The sequence below is a fragment of the Nesoenas mayeri genome, assembly GCF_963082525.1.
Source record: "Nesoenas mayeri genome assembly, chromosome: 6".
NCBI lineage: Eukaryota > Metazoa > Chordata > Aves > Columbiformes > Columbidae > Nesoenas > Nesoenas mayeri.
The window spans coordinates 24,477,295-24,496,402 of record NC_137545.1 but is presented as its reverse complement, the minus strand read 5'-3'; the positions used below and the strand labels follow the sequence as shown (position 1 = coordinate 24,496,402).

The following is a 19,108-nucleotide window of genomic DNA, read 5'->3' as shown; positions in this document are numbered from 1 at the left end:
TATTTGCAGAAATTTTACTATAGAAACTGAACTCTTAAACACCACATATCTCAAACAGTATTTTCTATTCTTAGTACAATTGAATGCTTAACATTAATCTTATGGGATGATAATAATTAAAAAAACAAACAACAAAACCAAAACAAACAAACAACAACAAACAACCAAAACCAATAAAAGTAATTCAATTTCAAAGAGAAAACAAGTTCCAAATGTATCAAATTATACAGCTTGATGGACTTACCTGATTTCCTATTTTAAGTACATTACTGAAATTATCAGTCATTGGATAATGTTCCATGGCCATAAACAGTGTGTTTAAAACTATGCAAACAGTGACAGCCAGATCAACAAATGGATCCATTACAATAAATTCAACCACTTTCTTTACTTTTAACCAGGGCTCCCAACAATTCCAAATTAGGAAAGTGTGGGCAAACTTATACCAGCAAGGTGGACATTTTTGCCTGGATTCTTCAAGTTCTGTGAAGAAAATAAATGTATAGTGAACAAGTTTTGGAGAAAGTGAAGATAATTTTTTTATCTGCTTTTTCAGGTTTTAGTCTTTATCCCTGGAAACATTAAGGATGTTTGGAGGAACCTCCTCAGCTTTCCAGGAATTTAACTTATTGCTGACTAAAAAGTTTTTAGAAGACTAGAAGAAAAATCTCAAGAGTTTTGAGCTAACAATTGAAAAAGTGGTCTGTTTTTAAGATCACGCAATCCTGTTTAAAAAATAAAACTATTTATGCTTACATTTAAGGATAGTTTTCTCAGTAAAACTTCCAACTTCACAGCCCTCTCAAATGTCTAGTTATTTATTTGCAGGAAAAATAAGATTAATTCACCATGAATTTGAAAACTATTCAGGCTTTTTCAAGAATTTCACTAGTAATAATTTCACTGCTCCAACTAATCCTAATACAAATTTTCTTCTCCTTCTTAACTAAGGCCTGGTCTTTAATTTTCAGTAACATTTTTTCTGGAAAATTTATGGCAAGGCATTCTTCCAATAACTGTACTGCTGAACATGAATAACTAGTATAAAACACCTACACATTATCTATTTTAATTACAATGTGCTTCTTAGTTAGCCTGCTCATCAGATTCCTTCATTTCTTTTTTCAGTATGTACGTGCACTTTTGTTCTATCATTTAGCTTACATGTTTGCAATGGCTACATATCTTTTGTCTTCTGTATTTGCACTGTGATACAATACCTTCAAGAAAATCTAGGACTATGTCAAGAAAGTTCATGTATCTGCAGTCATAACACACCTTCCATTGTATTTGTGATAATCCCAGCTATACTCATGGCTCTTTCCCTTAAATTGGGATCCTCCAGCAACTCCATTGGTATTTGATATGAACTTGTACGCCTCTTTTTTATTTCTATTTCTGTAGTAGTGCTCTATTAAAAAAAAAAAAAAAAAATTAGACACAAAGAAATTTTGGAGGAGGCCATAACCAAGGAAACAAACTGTTGCAACACTGGAATCAGAAAAGTTCCCAGTTGTATACTTCACCAATATTTCACTTCCCAACTAGTTTAGTTAGAAAATACTTATAATACGTGATTTATGCCAGGAAGTTTGCTGCTGCAATAACAATTATTTTCTAACAGTAATTTTTGTAGATTGGCCTTGACTTCTATACCCATCCAGAAGTAATTTAAATTATATCTCTTACATTGAAAAGCTATCCTCTCTGATTTTTTAATGAATTTCAACAGAAGCAACAAAAGAAGTCTGACTTAACTGACCCAAAACCCAAATGATTTCTAAGTATTTAATCATTTTATGGAAAAAAAAAAAAAAATGAAAGCTGTTTTATATCATTGAACGCAACTCAGTTATAAAGAAGTTTTGAATGTACGAGTATAGATAGATTTTTTTTAAGTAAATTAAATAAATAGATGAAAATGAAATTATAACAAACTGCAAGAAGATTATAACTGTAAGGAATCTGGCTGATGTTCTTTCAGATTCCAGGTTTCTAGGAAAAAACATGCAATGGATCCCTCTGCTCCATTGCTAAAGACTGAGGGGAAAGGGTAAACTGACCAGAGGAAGAAATGGATGAATTTGCATGTTTGTTTGTTTGTTTGTTTTTTTAATTATACCCTGATTCTAGGCAGTGAGAAACTCAGATCATCTCTGAGACCCAGGAGAAAAAACAGCTTTCAGAGCTTCTAAAATGTCAACATAATCTTAAAGGCTATGCTACATTTGCATGATACTAAAATATAGGAGAGGTGTGGGGGTGGCAAGCAGAACCAGCAGATTTCTGATAGAGAATTAGAAAACACATTTAAAGGGAGGTTGAAACCATAAAGAAAAAAATATCAAACAAACATAATAATATGCAGAATGTTTGAAAAGCTGAGCACCCTATTTTGGGTTCTAAAACAAATTCAGCAATGGAACATTACTGATTGGATTCACCATGCAGGTGTATGCATGTCATTGATCTGCAAGTATATAAAACATGCTACTTTGTTCTCTTTCATTTTCATGCTTCAACCTCTCACTTTGCAGTGAATCACCGTAAACCCATTTCATTACAGTAAGATATGCAAAAGCATTTACAATTTCTCAACCATTTTCAAAATACTTAATTCCATTGATACATTGTCTGGGGCAATATATAAAGGTCATGAAACCTGGAGTAATTTAAAACTTTCTTACATTGTCATCAGTTGTCGGTTTATCTATTATCACCTCTGGCAGAAGCTGTCCTGTAGGTGACAACAGACCTGGTGGTCTGTCCATTAAGGAAACCACCCCATTGCAATCCACAGTGCTGTGCATCTTCCCATTCACTGGAAAAACTGCCATCCTTCTTGATGACCTACTGGCCTGACTAATGTTACTGTTCCGCCGTTCACCATGTCTGTGCGGCAAAAAGAGAGAACCTCTTCTGCTCCCATTATCCTCAAATGTGCTGTGCTCATCATCAGCAAAGTCATTTTCAGATCCCATCTTTCTTCCGTATTCCCTAAAACTGAAAAGACTTGTTCTACTACTACGTCTGGGAGAAAACAGGGAGCCATGAACACTCAGTAAAGACTGCAAAGGAAACAAACAAAATGACCAATTGAAGATTTTAAACACATAAAATGCATGTCTATGTATTAAAAAAATAATAATTTATATTCCCCAGGAATCTGTCAGTGTTATTGTTAATACAGTGCCTTAGGTAGATATCAGACTAGAGATGAGAGTCATCTGAATGGCTAAATTTGCCATGTACCTTAATTATTAGAGAGAAAAAAATGAATATGTATAAGGCCATAGTAGTTTCTTTCACTGTATTAAAGAGAAAAATCAAGACTTCTAGAAATTCTAATGATCCACATAGATAATCTTAAAAGATACTACTATCCTTAGTCTTCTACATTGATACTTTCTACTTAAATTTTCCTTTCATGAATTAAAGAGAGATTTCCATTTCAAATTAACTAGGAAAATGTAACGCTGCTGTGCTTGTTAAGACCCACCAGATCCTAAACAACAAAATGAGAGAGATCAAAACACTTGTTCAGGTACACTCTAGAAAATAATACCAACAGTAAGTCGATATTTAAAATAACGCAACATGATTTTTTTCTTGGTTGTCTCACTTAACAAACTTGCACTGAAGTTTGTCACATATTACAGTTATCTCATAAACCCCCAAAATGACAACTGAACTATTCACAGTACCTGGTGGGGTGATGTGAATGGCTTCCCATAAGCAAGTTTGTTCCCATCAAAAGAAAAATGGAAACCTTTCCTTCTGATACTTCCATCTGATTCGGATTTTGGAAGCTTTTCATCCTTCATGTCACCTTCTTCTCCAGAGAGCTCCCTCTGTCTTCTTTTCTTCCTTCTATTTCTCCTTTCTTTGGCACTTTTTGAGCTAAGCTTGGATGCTTCTGAAGAGCTATCTGAGGGTCCACCAATCCCACTCTCACCGCTGTACTCAGTCATCTCTACTGCAGCTGCTGCTATTGCCTGTCACAGCAATTATGTAATGTGATGCTTAACAAATCACATTTTTAAAAGAAAGCTAGAGACCTTGATCCTAAGACTTAAACCAAATTGCTTCTAGATGTGTGACAAAAGCCTAGAGGGATTTGTGCAAAACTTTAAATGGAATTCTGTAATGAGTTAAAATAAAATAGCAGTTATGAAAGTTGCCAGTTCTACTTTGCATCTCTATCATGGAGCCAGTCTGCACTGTATACAGTGTTCTGCCCCAAAATTCAGTAGAAAATACATGAAAATTAAAAAAAAATAGTTAGAGTGAATGCAACTGCAAATGAAAGAGCTAAACAGGGTCATACTTCAGCCTATATTAATTTAGTAAAGTAATTTAAACTGTTATTGTACGTAACAGCTTCCTTAAGCTGCTCTTAGGAAAAAATATTGGGGTATTACTTTCAGTCTTTCATTCACCGGTGATAACACAAGTAGCAAAAATCAGTCAGAAACTTATGGATAAAAATATTTTAAACTCTAATCAAGGCTTGACAAGTATTTCACAAGTATAGCAATTATTTCTAAAATGACGATTGGAAATTTTATCATAAAAGGTTATTACATACTACCTCTAGATAAGAAATACTTAATTTAAAACTATTATTCTGATTTGGGAAGTACTTTTTGTTCTCAGTTCAGAAATTCATTAACACTTCAGACATCATACATTTTAAAACCGATAAGAAGCCATAGCCAAAGCAGTCTATAGTACTTGTGAGGCATGTAAAAGAATGGATTTTTAAAATACATATTAATTTAATTATTTGGTTTGTTTTCAACAAATAGCATGCAAAGGAATATACTAAAGCTCAAATTCTTGTTAGAAAATACCTGAGCTTCTTCTTGCTGCTTCCTCAGCTGTTCGAGCATCTGCTGCAAGTCTGCCTCCTTCTGTTCTGCCTCAACCATAGTTGCTTGATTTTGTTCTTCATAGGCCATGGCAACCACAGCCAAAATCAAGTTAATCAAATAGAAGGAACCCAGAAAAATGACCAGAACAAAAAATATCATGTATGTTTTGCCAACAGCTCGTAGCGTCTATAGGAGAAGAAGATAAATGAGCCATGTGGTGAAAACATGCATGAAGTGCTTATGAACTGCAAAACTACTGAATTTGAAAAGTGAAGAACTACTGTTGAGTTGTTCTTCCTTCTGTAGTAAGATCATACAAGCTTTCTGAATTACAAAGTAATCAAAATAAGGGTAGCACTCATGTATGAGAAAAACATGTTTAAGGATCATGCTGCTTTGAGACAATCCTCTTTATACCTAATACTCTTCAAAAGGATATGGGATCACAGCAATTAATGTAAATCACATATCATAGGTTGGATGCTTAGTATGCTCAGCAGGCATTAGCAGGCCTTCTCCTTGAATTAGTCAAACGAATTCAAGAAAGCACAATTGATTAAATAATTAAAAGATAATATTTATTATCATTAACAGATTTTCACATACCATATAACAAAAAACTATGGTAAGAAAAGTAATATAAATCAAGACGTGTACTTGATGATCAAAAATAGGATACAAGGTACAGAAATTAAGATACAGATTTTGCTGTCACAGTATTTTTGCAATTTAAACACAATATTAAAGTTTTTTGAAAATAAGATGTTTTATCATAAGGCACAAAATGAAATATACACTGTAAAAATTAAAGGATCAAAAAACCTCATGTGTCTCTTAAAAAACCATGTGAGATTCTGGAAATTGTGCCCATGTCTGTTCAATTCTGCAACTGAATTGAGCAGTGGATGTGATCTACCATGATCTACCTTAACCTGAGTGAGGCATTTGACACAGTCTCCCACAGCATCCTTATAGCTAAACTGAGGGAGTGCGGTCTGGATGATCGGGTATTGAGGTGGACTGCAAACTGGCTGAAGGAAAGAAGCCAGACAGTCGTGGTCAATGGGGCGGAGTGTAGTTGGAGGCCTGTATCTGGTGGAGTGCCTCAGGGGTCAGTACTGGGGCCTATACTATTCAATATACTCATCAATGATTTGGACGAGGGAATAGAGTGTGTTATCAGCAAGTCTGCTGATGACACCAAGCTGGCAGGAGTGGCTGACATGCCAGAAGGCTGTGCTGCCATCCAGCGAGACCTGGACAGGCTGGAGAATTGGGCAGGGAAAAATTGAATGAAATATAACAAGGGAAAGGGTAGAGTCTTGCATCTGGGCAGGAACAACCCCAGGTTCTAGTATAAGTTGGGGAATGACCTATTAGAGAGCAGTGTAGGGGAAAGGGACCTGGGGGGCCTGGTGGACAGCAGGATGACCATGAGCCAGCACTGGGCCCTTGTGGCCAGGAAGGTCAATGGCATCCTGGGGTGTATTAGAAGGGGGGTGGTCAGTAGGTCAACAGAGGTTCTCCTTTCCCTCTACTCTGCCCTGGTGAGACCGCACCTGGAATATTGTGTCCAGTTGTGGCCCCTCAGTTCCAGAAGGACAGGGAATTGCTGGAGAGAGTTCAGCACAGGGCAATAAAGATGATTAAGGGAGTGGAGCATCTCCCTTGTGAGGAAAGGCTGAGGGAGCTGGGTCTCTTTAGCTTGGAGAAGAGGAGACTGAGGGGTGAGCTCATTAATGTTTACAGATATATAAAGGGTGAGTGTCACAAGGATGGAGCCAGGCTCTTCTCAGTGACAATCAATGATAGGACAAGGGGTAATGGGTTCAAACTGGAACACAAGAGGTTCCACTTAAATTTGAGAAGAAACTTCTTCTCAGTAAGGGTGACAGAGCACTGGAACAGGCTGCCCAGGGAGGTCGTGGAGTCTCCTACGCTGGAGACATTCAAATCCCGCCTGGACGCCTTCCTGTGTAACCTCATCTGGGTGTTCCTGTTCCGGCAGGGGGATTGGACTAGATGATCTTTCGAGGTCCCTTCCAATACCTAACATTCTGTGATTCTGTGAATTTGCTTCCTTTCATACTGTTCATTTTCAATTGCTAACAATAGCAATGGTATGTAATATAAATACAAATGGCCTTTCCATGTTTGATTTGGGGCCAGTAAGATGCTAACCAGAATTTTTACTATACACTCACCTGCTGATAAAGGGTTTCCCATGAGTCTTGTGTCATCAGTCGAAATAGTGACAAGAATGCCCAACTGAATGTGTCAAAGCTCGTATATCCATAGTTGGGGTTTCTACCAGCTTTTACACAGATAAACTCTTCTGGACATTTACTAGGAGGGAAAAAAAAAAAAAAAATGTAATGCAATGCATCTACAAAATTCTTTTTAAATTATTGTCTCTTGAGCATCTAATAAAGGTTCATGAGATCTAATCTATGAAGGGTGCTGCTATTTGTGATTTACAACATTTTAAAAAGTAGTGAGGAAATAAAGAGTGTTCTTTAAAAAAAGCCAGAAAAGAGCAAACAAATAAATGAAAAATCTTTCTTCCAAACTTTTTTCACCATTATTCATAAAGTGAAACCTATTCCCAACAGTTCAGTTATTACCTCTGCAGGTACCTCTTCAATGGAAATAATATGTTTACTTAACACAAAGATTCCATAAGGTGAATACTTCTGTGCAAATAAAAAGGAAGTCAGTATACATATGCTGAATTTTGTTTGTCAGCTGGCATAGCAGATTGTTTTGTTTCTTAAGGTTTGTGAATTATTCAAGCCAAATTAACAAATTCTACCAATTTCTTAACAGCGAATAAACATCACACTAATACTTTTATCTCCAAAAACTGTACATATCAGATAGGTGATCCAATCTTGATATCAAATGTAGGCACAATGTTTCAGTTATGATTCCATTCTTGAAGGGTAGATGAGGTTCTTGCCTACAAAACCTCCACAGAAAGAAACTAGAAAGATTTATTTTCATATATATGCACGTGTAAATTAGAGCTGTATTTACAGACACACATAAAATTATCTGATAGTTACTAATATACATACACAAAATGTTTACAAAAAATAAGATATATCTTTTTTAAACATATAACCAACCAAAACCAAGGGGTGAACTGATAAATCATTAGAATATAGAATAATGTGATTTTGTTAAAAAGAACCGTCACAAAGAGAGAGCAAGACAGTGCCATGCATGCAGTCCACAGATAGAAGAATCCTGAAGATGTCTTCGGTCATCAGCCCCAGTGCCCCACACATATTCTAGAGAAGAGAAATGGCACGAAACCCACGATAAAGCGTGCTCTTAAGTCACTGATAATGCAACAGCTACCTGCTCAAATGGAATTGTCTGGTTACATGAGTGTTTTTAAAAGGAATTTATAGTTAAGTATTTTCTCATTTAACATTTTTACTCATTCAAGTGTTTACTTACTATGAACCATGACCATTTATCATTGATTGTGAAGTTAGGTAGCTAAATTAGCTTTTTAAGTTTAGAGTGATATTTTTAATGGTTTTTTTTTAGACAGTTAGTATGTAATTTTCAGTGTAACTTACCCTGCATCTGAGCTGTTGCCACAAAGCAAGTAATCTTTTTGTCCTTCTAGGCGATAGAAATGACCTAAAGAAAATATAGGAAGCGCCATGATTATAAATTGAAGGAGTTTTTTGAGTTTTCCTTGCTTTTTGTTTTGTTTGTTTGTTTGTGAGGTTTGGGAGGGGTCGTTAGGGAGTTGGTTTGGTTTTGGGCATTTTTTGTGAGGATGAACCTATGTTCAAGATATCATGGTTTGAATGCTCATAATCTCTTATTCATGTTTTCCCAATAATGGGTTCAAATACTGGCACTTCCACAAAGGTAAGTAAAGTTGCAAAACTAAAGAATAACAGAAAAACACAATGTAAAAACAAAATCCTAGAATAATTATTAGAAGAACATAAGTTGGCTATATTCTCTTCTTGAGCCATAGCAAACTGAATATCCTTCCAAAATCTCAATAACTGAGAGAAAGTATAAAGCTTAAAACACCTCTTCTTATTCAGTAGGTAGACTGTAATGAGACAATTAAAACTTATCTTTTTAAAAATGGAACTATTTACAATGCCTGACTAACAGTTTTGAAGTCAGAGCAACATTAGCTAGCACATCCTGTGACTGAAAATATGTAGGTAGAATTTAAAATGAAGACGTATGTATATTAATACCAATGGCAATGTTGTAAAAGCTGCTGTACTATAAACAACTTAACAGAATTTTTCTTTTAATTGTAAGATGGTAGCCTTCAGAAATAAACGAATAGAATTTGTTATTAATGATTAACAACTGTGCTGTTCTTAAAAAAAAAGACTACAGACTAAAAGACAACAAATTGGGGAAGAAGGTGACATGCCTGAGGACAGACCCCATTCAGAGGGACCTAGGCAAGCTGCTAGAATGTGCTGACAAGAAACATAAAATTGGGCTGTACCTGAGAAGGAAGAGCCCCTTACAATGGCACAGCCTGGGAGCTGCCTGGCTAGGGAGCCGCTCTGCAGAAAAGGCATTGGGGTCTCGGCAGACAGGCAGGGAGGTGAAGGTGAGCCAGCAGTGTGCCCTGGCAGCCAGGAAGGGCAGCAGCAGCCTCCTGGGCTGCATGAAGAGAAGTACAGCCAGCAGAGCAAGGGAAGCAACTGTCCCGCTCAGCTCAGCACTCCTTAAATTGTACCTAGAATATCACAGCCAGGTTTGGCTCCCGCAATGCAAGAAAGACATTGATGAAGGGAGCAAGTTCAACAGAGGGTAACCAAGATGATGAGAGGGCTGGAGCACTTGCCCTTGGAGGAAGGCAAGCTGTGAGGGTAGTTGGTAGAAAGCATCCAGCAACTACAAGGAGGTTATTAACAGGACAGAAACAGGTTCTTCTCACTGGTGTTTGGCAGCAGAATGGCAGAGAACGGGCACAATTTAAAACAAGAGAGGTTCCAACTGGATATAAAGAAAAACTTTTCACCATGAGGATAGCCAGACACCAAAATCTGGAAAACAGACAGATATGGAAAAAATTTATCCCAACTAACCTAATCTTCAGTCATACTCAATTAATATTCTTAATGTACCTTTCAAGCTGACAAATGGCTCTGGCTTTCACAGGGTAAAATACTATTGCAGTATTTAAATCGTCAGAAACAGCCCATGGGATGAAGAATATGTGAAGACAGGAGGATTTTAAACTGAACACCTAAAGCAAACCTAGTGATGCCAAAATCCTACCATTCAAGAACAGTACTTATACAATGTTAGAAAAATTATAATCCTATTACACTTCCATAATATCTTCAGAGCTGGCCAAAAGTCTAAGTGTTCAGATCCCGATCAAAATGCCAAGTGTCAGTACTTTGACATGTGGATACAAGACTTGAAAAGTGGATCTGGCCTTGATCCTAAATAAATGAACCCACACAGATGTTAAGAAAAGCCACTAGAGGGTATCACACTCAGTCACAGTTGACCAACATATGATATGCTGGAAGAGATCTCAGGAGGAGCCACAACTGAGCCTAGTGCAATTGTAATACAACTGACACATACAAATGATTAAGAACAGGTTCTACAGAAAGGAGGAATGCAAACACAACTAGATGGAACTGCTTTGCCTGCATCAGCACTCCGTAGCGACTCCCAGTAAAGTCAACAGTTGTAGCATAGGAAGCAACTGACATTCTGGAAGATTTAAGTACTGTCTTTTAGGTTTACACTGCTACTTAGTGGGAAATCGAAACAGAGAATTTATATACTGTATTTGAAGAGAGAATTCACAAGTATTTTACAGCATATAAGCTATAAGACAAAATTGTCCACAAAGCTGATAGATAGCACTATCACCACTCCCTTTTTGTGTCCCTTCTTAGGCAAATAGTCAAAATGACAGATCGCACATAAAATGTCAATAGAGTCACAGAACTTCCAGAACTTTAACCATTCGGAAATATAGAAAGAAAACCTGAAAACACAGAAAACAGCAGAGATGTTAAGGTGCATTTTAAAGTAAGGACTGAAATATGACTCAACAAAACTCAGCCTGTAACAACTGTATTTTCTTCTGCTTTTGGGTCACTGAGGAGGAAAGCCAGCATCTATTATTCTACCAATTTCTTTTTCCTTAAATACTACTACTTCTACAATTAATTCCTAAGCAATACCCTGTAAATCTACTTCCAACACAAACGTAACAATCAATCACATTATTGGCAATCAGAAGTTGTTATAGTATATCTCATAGTTTATTGTGCATTACAACTTCACCAGTGCTATCACTTAAAATGAAACAGTAATCTTCTCTGTGAGTTTATACACAAAAATTTTAGCAAGTTATAACAGTACTTCTTACTTTCATTCTCGATGTATGCACTCCAATCAAACATCGTACCATTAAAGTACGGAGTTATGTATTTTTCAAAAGATGTTGAATTTTCTGATGGCCATAACAAGCATTTATTCTTCAAATTTCCCATGAATAGTTGCAGTCCTATTAGTGCAAATACACTCAGGCAAAACACAGTCAGGATCATAACATCTGAGAGCTTCTTCACAGACTGAATTAGGGCTCCAACGATAGTTTTCAAGCCTGCAAACAGAGACAGATTTTTATTATAATATTAAATATTTACCTAAGCCAAAATGAATGTGAACTACTCCAACACACTTAAATATCATGCAAGCTTCACAAAAATAGCCTTAAAATATTTCCCAAAGCAAAAATCTACCAATAAGTCTCTTACTTCCTGACAAATTAATTTGAAAATATTAATGGGAATGAACGGTACACATTCCAAAGCACCTGCTCCTCAAATGAAAAAGTAACTTTTTATTCATGCTCTCTATACATATAAAGTACATGTAAAGAAAATAGTTGATTTTATTTTCTTCTTGATGCATCTTGCTCCAAACCTTTGCCAGTGTTCCATTCCAATACACAATGTATTAGTTCTATAACAGCAAACAAAACCAGAACACAATTGCATTGTAGCAGAAATGTTAAAGATTGCATTCAATTGCATCCTGTTCAACTGGAGGTTGGGTTTGGTGAAGACAGGCATCTTAAGGTGAAAAATTCATCATGCAATTCCCATGCTACCCTCATTTTCTTATTCCTTTTTCTTTGTCAGTGATTCAACTTCCACAACAGAGTGAAATTTTCAATCCCAATGTCTTCAATAAAGAGTAACATCCACATTAGCAAGAGAAAAATGAAAATAATTAACTTTGATCCTTAAAGTGGGAGAGAAAATTTGACATCATATAGTGGAAATATACACAGGCTATTTAATTCAATTTCTCATGCAAGAATGTATTAAACACTGATGCGGAGTGTTTTAGAGAATTAGAAAAAGGAGTCGAATTGAAGTTAAGACTAAAACCTTGATGCTTCTGTTAAAAATAGGAGTTCCGCTTCTGTGGAATTTCAGTCAGCCTCAGTGTTTAACCTAGCTCTCACCTGGAATGACTGATATTGTTTTCAAAGCTCGGAGAACTCTGAATGTTCTCAACGCTGAGACATTGCCCAGGTCCACAAACTCTGTCACATATCTGTAGTGAGGGATTCCACACACAAACACAATGACAGCACACACAAAATTAAACAGAGGTTACGTAGAACGCCTACCATTTTACACAGTTACCTCTTACCTGGGATTACAGAAATAGTTTTCAAAGCTCTCAATACTCTGAAAGTTCGAAGAGCTGAAACATTGCCTAGGTTTACAAATTCTGTTATATACCTGTAGGATTAAATCACAGTTATTCAGAATTAAGGTAGAGTGTATACGACTTACCTGGACCTGTAATCCAGACTATTTTTATTTTTGGAAAGGTCAACTTTACATGACAGACTTACATTCATATTTTCCTGTTTCAATTAAGTTTTCCCTAAGAAATACATCCTTAAGTATTTTCACTGAATATAAATACAAAATGAAATGGATTTCTGTGATTTTATTGTTTAAATACTACTTAAAATTGATCATTCAGTGACAGTTTTTCTTTCATACTGTGGAACAGTCCACTAATTCTGTTGTGCGCTACAGTAGTGTAAAATATTAAAATAGAAAAATCTGAGACAATTCAACTACTATTAATTTTAAATAAGCTAAGATAACTCAAACAAATCATTACAGGTTAAAAAAAATTCTAACTCATATTTTCCTTAAAAAAAATTATATACTTACGCAAAGGAAATGACGACAAAATCAAGCCAGTTCCAGGGGTCACGAAGGCAAGTAAAATCATTTATACAGAAGCCTCTTGCAAGGATTTTTACCAAAAATTCAAAAGTATAAATCCCAGTGAAAGTGTACCTATGAGAAAACATAAAAGCAGAAGTTAAAGATTGTCATTCAATGATACAACATCACAAATATAAAGGAAAATCACTCAAAGCAAGTGATCAGTACATGCACTGTACAAGCAGTAACAAACTCATATAACTATGACTGTTTTCCCACCATTCTTCTGTAAGATAATCAGTTATATTCATTTATTTATTTTGTCTGAAACATATTTTTGCAGTTTCTGGCATCTAAGATTTTGAAATTTGAGCACAAATAACAATAATCATGACTAACATGAAGAAAATATTTTAGCTCAAATAAAAATTTCAGCAAGGTTGCCATGTCAGAAGTAAAATTCATAGGTAAGTGAAACCTAGTGCTTACTTAAGTTAGTTGGTAGCCAACGAGGGAGACTTAAGAATGACTAAAAATAATCCTCAACTGAGGTGTTTTCTTTAAAGATAGTGTGTCGCATTTCTAGATTTTGTTACACAAAATGAAGGTGCTTCATAAGGGCTATAGAAAGCATCTTCCACACTGCAAAGCAGCAGTTTCAAGTTGAGTGGTTTCTTGCTTGTTTTTTGTTTTTAATAAAAATGCTGAAGGAACGTCTCAAGAGGGATAATGCATAAAAACATGACTTGTATAAACATTCTGAACAAGAATATTAATCAAAGTTTTGCTCAAAGAAAAGGTTAAAAATATCAGAGCTTTTCTCCTCCTTGCAGGTCTGTGCTGCTCTGAGTTGCAGCTGGGATCAAACTCCAGGCTAGAAAAAGAAGAATACTGGTAATACACACAAGGGTAAGTAAAACTACATGGTCTAGCTCTTAATTTAGCTTTTCATTTTTAAACCGCTTACTTATACTTACTCTACATTCTTTGTCCAGTCTGGAAGGTTAGTCCATGTCATAAACACACAGTTTGTCAAAATAGTGAGCATAATGAGCATGCTGAACAATGTTGACTGTAGTTAAGGAATACACTCTTTTTTATGCTGAATTTGCATCATACAAAACACGAGGCTATAGAATACCGACAACATATATGATACAGTTCCCCAACACTAGCAAGGTAATAAATAATGCAAGATGTTGCACAATAATGCTAGCTATACTACTGCCTGTCATCTAGGCATACATGCTGTGCATCTCTTTCTCTGAATTTAATCAGAGGGTTAAAGTGACAAATCTTAGCTCTGATTCATTTTGGGAGAAAGAATTAAGGTCAGGAACACACTTAAACACTAAACAAAAAAACCTCCAATATTATCAAATGTTAAAAAAGACCAGTAATAATTTTTAACAAACCACATGAAAAGGATATGAATGAACCAAAATCTTAATAGCTATTCTTCTAACGATATTGAAAGGAGATAAAAGGTACAAGGCAGGTGTGGCGCTGAACCTGAAGATTGTCTTCCCCTTATTCAATACTATAAATGTCTTCAAGAAAAAACAGAGGGGTGGGGGAAGGAGGAAATAGGAAATTAAGGATACATGGTAACAAACTTGTCATCAATAGAGGCTGCACTTACACAGATGTAAGTAGCCAAATTTATTTTCAGCAGAATTATCCAAGCAAGTATCAGCCTCTACATTTTCACAAGCAATGAAAACTGAACACCATACAGTCTTTGTGCTCTTAAACAAAATCTGCATTTCAGTATTTTCCAGGATTATGCCATTACATTAAAAATATAATTAACAATTTGTCATTTTTAAACATTAAAAATTAATCCAGCTATGTTACTTGCACTTTAGATCAAAGCTGGCAATGCAAAACAAAGCACCTAGTTAACCATTTTTGGACACTTAGGAGCAACCCTTTAACCGTTTCAGCACTTTAAAACTGCTTCAGAGGTGAGACATCCTTGGCTTTTAAGGGCTTTACTGCCTTTATTGCCTGTGCAGTCATCATTAGTACCATTTATACAACCATTTGGGATTTTGACTAGGAGACACAATGAAACTGTCATCTAATGAAATCTTAATTCAATCTACATCTTATGACGATTCTCCCAAAAGGCTACTTTTCAGAAATAAGCAGATTTTAACACTGAATGTTTTTGTTTTCTAATAATATTCTGTTTTAGAAGAAACAGATTTGACAGTAGCAATCGTGAAGTTGAAACAACAAAAACTAAAGTAACTAAAAAAAATACATTTGATTATTAGTTTTCAACATTCTGTACTAGAAAAAAACAAACACTGTTTAACTTAGTTGCTTCTTACAGTGACAATGTAGCTCTTAGGTCACTTACTTACATGCAAGATATCAATCTCACTAATATCCAGTTCTTCATTTCAAAAACCTGTTCTATGTTTTCAATTCAACAAGCATTTTATTGATTTACACAGTAAAATAACCACTCACTGCCTATTTTGGATTGCCTTGTTAATGTAAACTCAGTTGTGCTTTCATTCTGAACATTGTTCCACTTCTCATGCCTACATTAAAACACCTTCGTCTGGACTTGCCAAAGTCATCACCCTTGCTCTTTCCTCATTTTGTTATCATTGTATCTAAAAAAGAATCTGAGTCACATTAGAGTACAGAAATATAAATTTAGATTTTGTCTTCAGGTCTACATAGGGCCTAAAACATAGACCCAATACTGAAATACAAAGTACACTGTTCTAGCCTTGACTAGCATACAAACTCACATTTGTAAGTGATATAAGCTGTTACCGATCCACAGAAATCACATGAAGCTGGCAGTATGCGATAATAGTAATTTTTTTAACTTATGTCCCTCTCTAGTCAAATAGAGTTTAACATTTAACAAGTATTTCTATGAGATTTCAAGGAATGTTTGACAAATTATCATTTTGGCAGATGACTGAACAAGCACTTTGTCCAAAGACTACCCTCCTGAACTAGACGTCAGGTACTGTCTGTTTGCTATACAACCCAGAAATACAGTAGCCAGACACAGAGGAACTTTTCAAGTGCTTCAGCATTCAATCAGGTTTGAAGAGATTAAAGGACATCTCATGCAAAATCCACTAACTCAAAATATCATAAGTAAACCTCAGACATTAGAAGAAAAGCCTCAGACATTAGAAGAAAAGCTTCTTTTTCATTTAAAAAAAAAAAAAAAGGTAACTTAAAACACTCTTAATATAAAGCACTTACTTTTTTATTGATATAATATGGATCCAGGTCCTCCAGGGGTTCAGACACCATTCCTGGAGGAATATCACCATAAATAAATGGCAGTGTCTTTCCTGCCTCCAAGTCACTACTTGGCTTTGGGTGATATTCTTCATGACCACCATCATCTTTATGCTCGTCTTTGTGACAACGAGCTGCTTCATCGGCAATACGTTTTTCAATAGCTGCAAGAGATTCCTTGGTGAAATGGAAGAAGCTGTCAGATCCTGGTGGTACCAGCATTGCCCGTGCCATCTTTTCATTCTGCAAATTTTAAATGCTTTTACACTCTCGTGCAAGAAGATCCTAGGAGAACAGGAGAAAAAAAAGAAACAGAAAATAGAGGGCAACAGCAACAAAAATCTCCAAATCTCTTCTGCCTCTTCTAATTCGAAAGCACTGTAGCAAGAGGTATATGAACATTGTCAGATCCTTAATAGGAAATTAGCTACCTTTGTTTTCCTAAAGTAATGACGTGGCAAACAGATGCGAGTTATGAGGTAAAGAAAAAAACTGAAAGGTAAAAAAAAGATAAAAAGATCAAATTTGCATACTGTTTGTCAACTCAGGTTAATACAAACCTCACAAGGAAAAACTTTCTCTCTTTCCCAAGCCTAAACATTAAGTTAAAGTAGACCTTATTGTGAAAAAGTAAGAAATGTGTTAACACAGCTATATACTGCAGTCAATGGTTTCAAGTTCTACCATATGGAGTTATACATTAAATTGGCACAGTAGCTTAAAAAAAAACCTTGCAACTTATGTTACAAAAGTAAAAAGAAAAAATATGTTCTTTCTATTACTCTTCATTTCTGATGGCAACACTACTCCATCTGGTGGCTTACACTATACTTGCTAAACTGATGTACACATTATACTATTAGACAGATAGTACATAAATGTATGGTATATTTAAAGCCAGATGCACAAGTAGAAAGCAACTGAAGTTTAGTCTTTGTCTTTTTGGGTTATACAAAAAACACAGCATACTGTCCCCAAAGTTACAGCACTCTCCCTGAGGTCACATATATTTTCAAGACCTAAAACCAATAAATCAGTTAAATTACAACAAACAATAACTTTACAACAGATCTTTCTAGGCTTCCATTTTCTACAGTGAGAGCGGAGTTAACACTCACAGGTGCAGTATCTTCAGAATAAACCAATGTTATGGACAGAGACAAAATGGAATCCAGTCCCACTTGCTGACATGCTTAAGGGCCGGAGCCTTTGCAGACCCTGGTGGGCTGGCAGATTCCCAGCCAACTGCCCCTCACTCCCACGCCTCAAAAGGAGCTTGGTGGGGAGAATGAAGCACAAAAGCACATGTATCAAGATAAAGACAGGCAGATCACTTACCAATTACTGTCATGGGCAAAACAGACTCAACTTGAGCAAAAATAATTTATTGACAACTTAAATAGATTTGGATGGTGAAAAACAAATGCAAAACCTAGAAGAATTTCCTGCACCTTTCTTCCAGGCTCAAGTTCACTCCTTCATTCTCAACCCTCATACCCCCTCCCTTCCCGCACGGCCCAGGGAGGACGGGGACCGGGGGGCTGGGGTCAGACAATGGCTGTTCCCCTGTGCTGCCCCTTCCTCCTCACGCGTTTCCCCTGCTCCAGCACTGGTCCCTCCCAGAGGCTACAGCGTTTCAGGATAAGACAATGTGGGCTCTCCACATACCACATTTCCTTCAAGGAGTATCCAGTGTGGCTGCAGTGCTCCACAGGCTGCAGCGTGGGTGTCTGCTCCATCCCGCTCTCCACAGGCTGCAGGCAACACCCGCTCCACCACGGCCTGTCCCACGGGATTCCAGGCAATCTCTGCTCCAGCACCTGGAGCTCCCCCTGCTCCTGCTTCCTCTTTGACTTCAGCATTCACACAGCTGTGTCTCGCACTTTTTTCCTCACACGGACATGGGACCTTTTGCCGTTTCTTGAATGTGTTTTCCCACAGGCGCCACCATCTTGTTGGAGGGGCCGTGCAGTGCTGCTGGAACAGTCTGGAACTGGCTGGAACCGGCCGTGTCCAGCACAGGACAGCCCCAGCCGCTCCCCACAGAGGCCCCTGCAGCCCCTCCACAAACGGGCATCCAGGACAGAAATATCAGAAATACCGCAAATAGTAGTCAGGAGGCTGTGAGGCTTAATTCCCAAGAGGACAAAAAAACTTGCAACGGATTTACATGACTTGCTCCATTTGCTATGGGCTTCTGTCACCAAAAATGCTGCAGACTGAGCTTATTCTACCCAGGAGGTGAGATTTGGCTGAAGACATAATTTTTCTTCTGATCACAGTGTGAGCTCAATAGTGAGGGTGTGCTGGGAGGGAATGAAGTGTAACAGCACCAAAGTCAATTAACACATGATACTATGAATCCCAGAATTCTGCCTCTTCTAGGTCAACTTTTAGGTAACTTTTAGGTCAACTTAAAAAAATGGAAAAATTCCTCAACTAATGTTAAGTCTTCCAGGAGAAACTAATTTCTCATGGACACACAACCTAACGTTCCACAAGCCATCCCTTCATCAAAAGCCGCCACTCCAGGGTGTGCACAGATTTCACATCCCTGCTTTTTCAGCTGAGCTACAACAGCTTTGAGTCCTTAGCAAATACTCTTTACCATGATAAAAGACTCAAAAAAGATGAGTAATTTCCAAATAAATAGCTATAAAAATCCGACATTTTTCACATCAGCCACAAAACACTTTAGGAAAACAGAGAAATGTTTTT

The 19,108-nt window shown here is 36.7% G+C and overlaps 1 protein-coding gene across 9 annotated transcripts in view; it reads right to left on the bottom strand.

Annotated features, from left to right (window-relative positions):
- Positions 1 to 16,632, bottom strand: part of LOC308041657 (sodium channel protein type 3 subunit alpha-like) — a gene marked incomplete at both ends in the record, with an annotated part of 38,513 nt that extends 21,881 nt beyond the window's left edge. For 2 of the 9 annotated variants that reach the window (XM_080346520.1, XM_080346522.1), the window contains 13 exons: positions 245 to 483; positions 1,279 to 1,411; positions 2,688 to 3,068; positions 3,705 to 3,995; positions 4,854 to 5,060; positions 7,079 to 7,220; positions 8,465 to 8,528; positions 11,275 to 11,511; positions 12,382 to 12,473; positions 13,112 to 13,240; positions 14,086 to 14,180; positions 14,527 to 14,658; positions 16,352 to 16,624. In XM_080346520.1, coding sequence (XP_080202646.1) covers positions 245 to 483; positions 1,279 to 1,411; positions 2,688 to 3,068; positions 3,705 to 3,995; positions 4,854 to 5,060; positions 7,079 to 7,220; positions 8,465 to 8,528; positions 11,275 to 11,511; positions 12,382 to 12,473; positions 13,112 to 13,240; positions 14,086 to 14,180; positions 14,527 to 14,658; positions 16,352 to 16,624 — 2,415 coding nt within the window. Of the gene's footprint in view, positions 1 to 244; positions 484 to 1,278; positions 1,412 to 2,687; positions 3,069 to 3,704; positions 3,996 to 4,853; positions 5,061 to 7,078; positions 7,221 to 8,464; positions 8,529 to 11,274; positions 11,512 to 12,381; positions 12,474 to 12,572; positions 12,665 to 13,111; positions 13,241 to 14,085; positions 14,181 to 14,526; positions 14,659 to 16,351 lie in introns of all 9 variants that reach the window. The other 7 variants (XM_080346521.1, XM_080346526.1, XM_080346523.1 and 4 more) reach the window with 7 other exon arrangements.
- Positions 16,633 to 19,108: the final 2,476 nt, after the last annotated feature.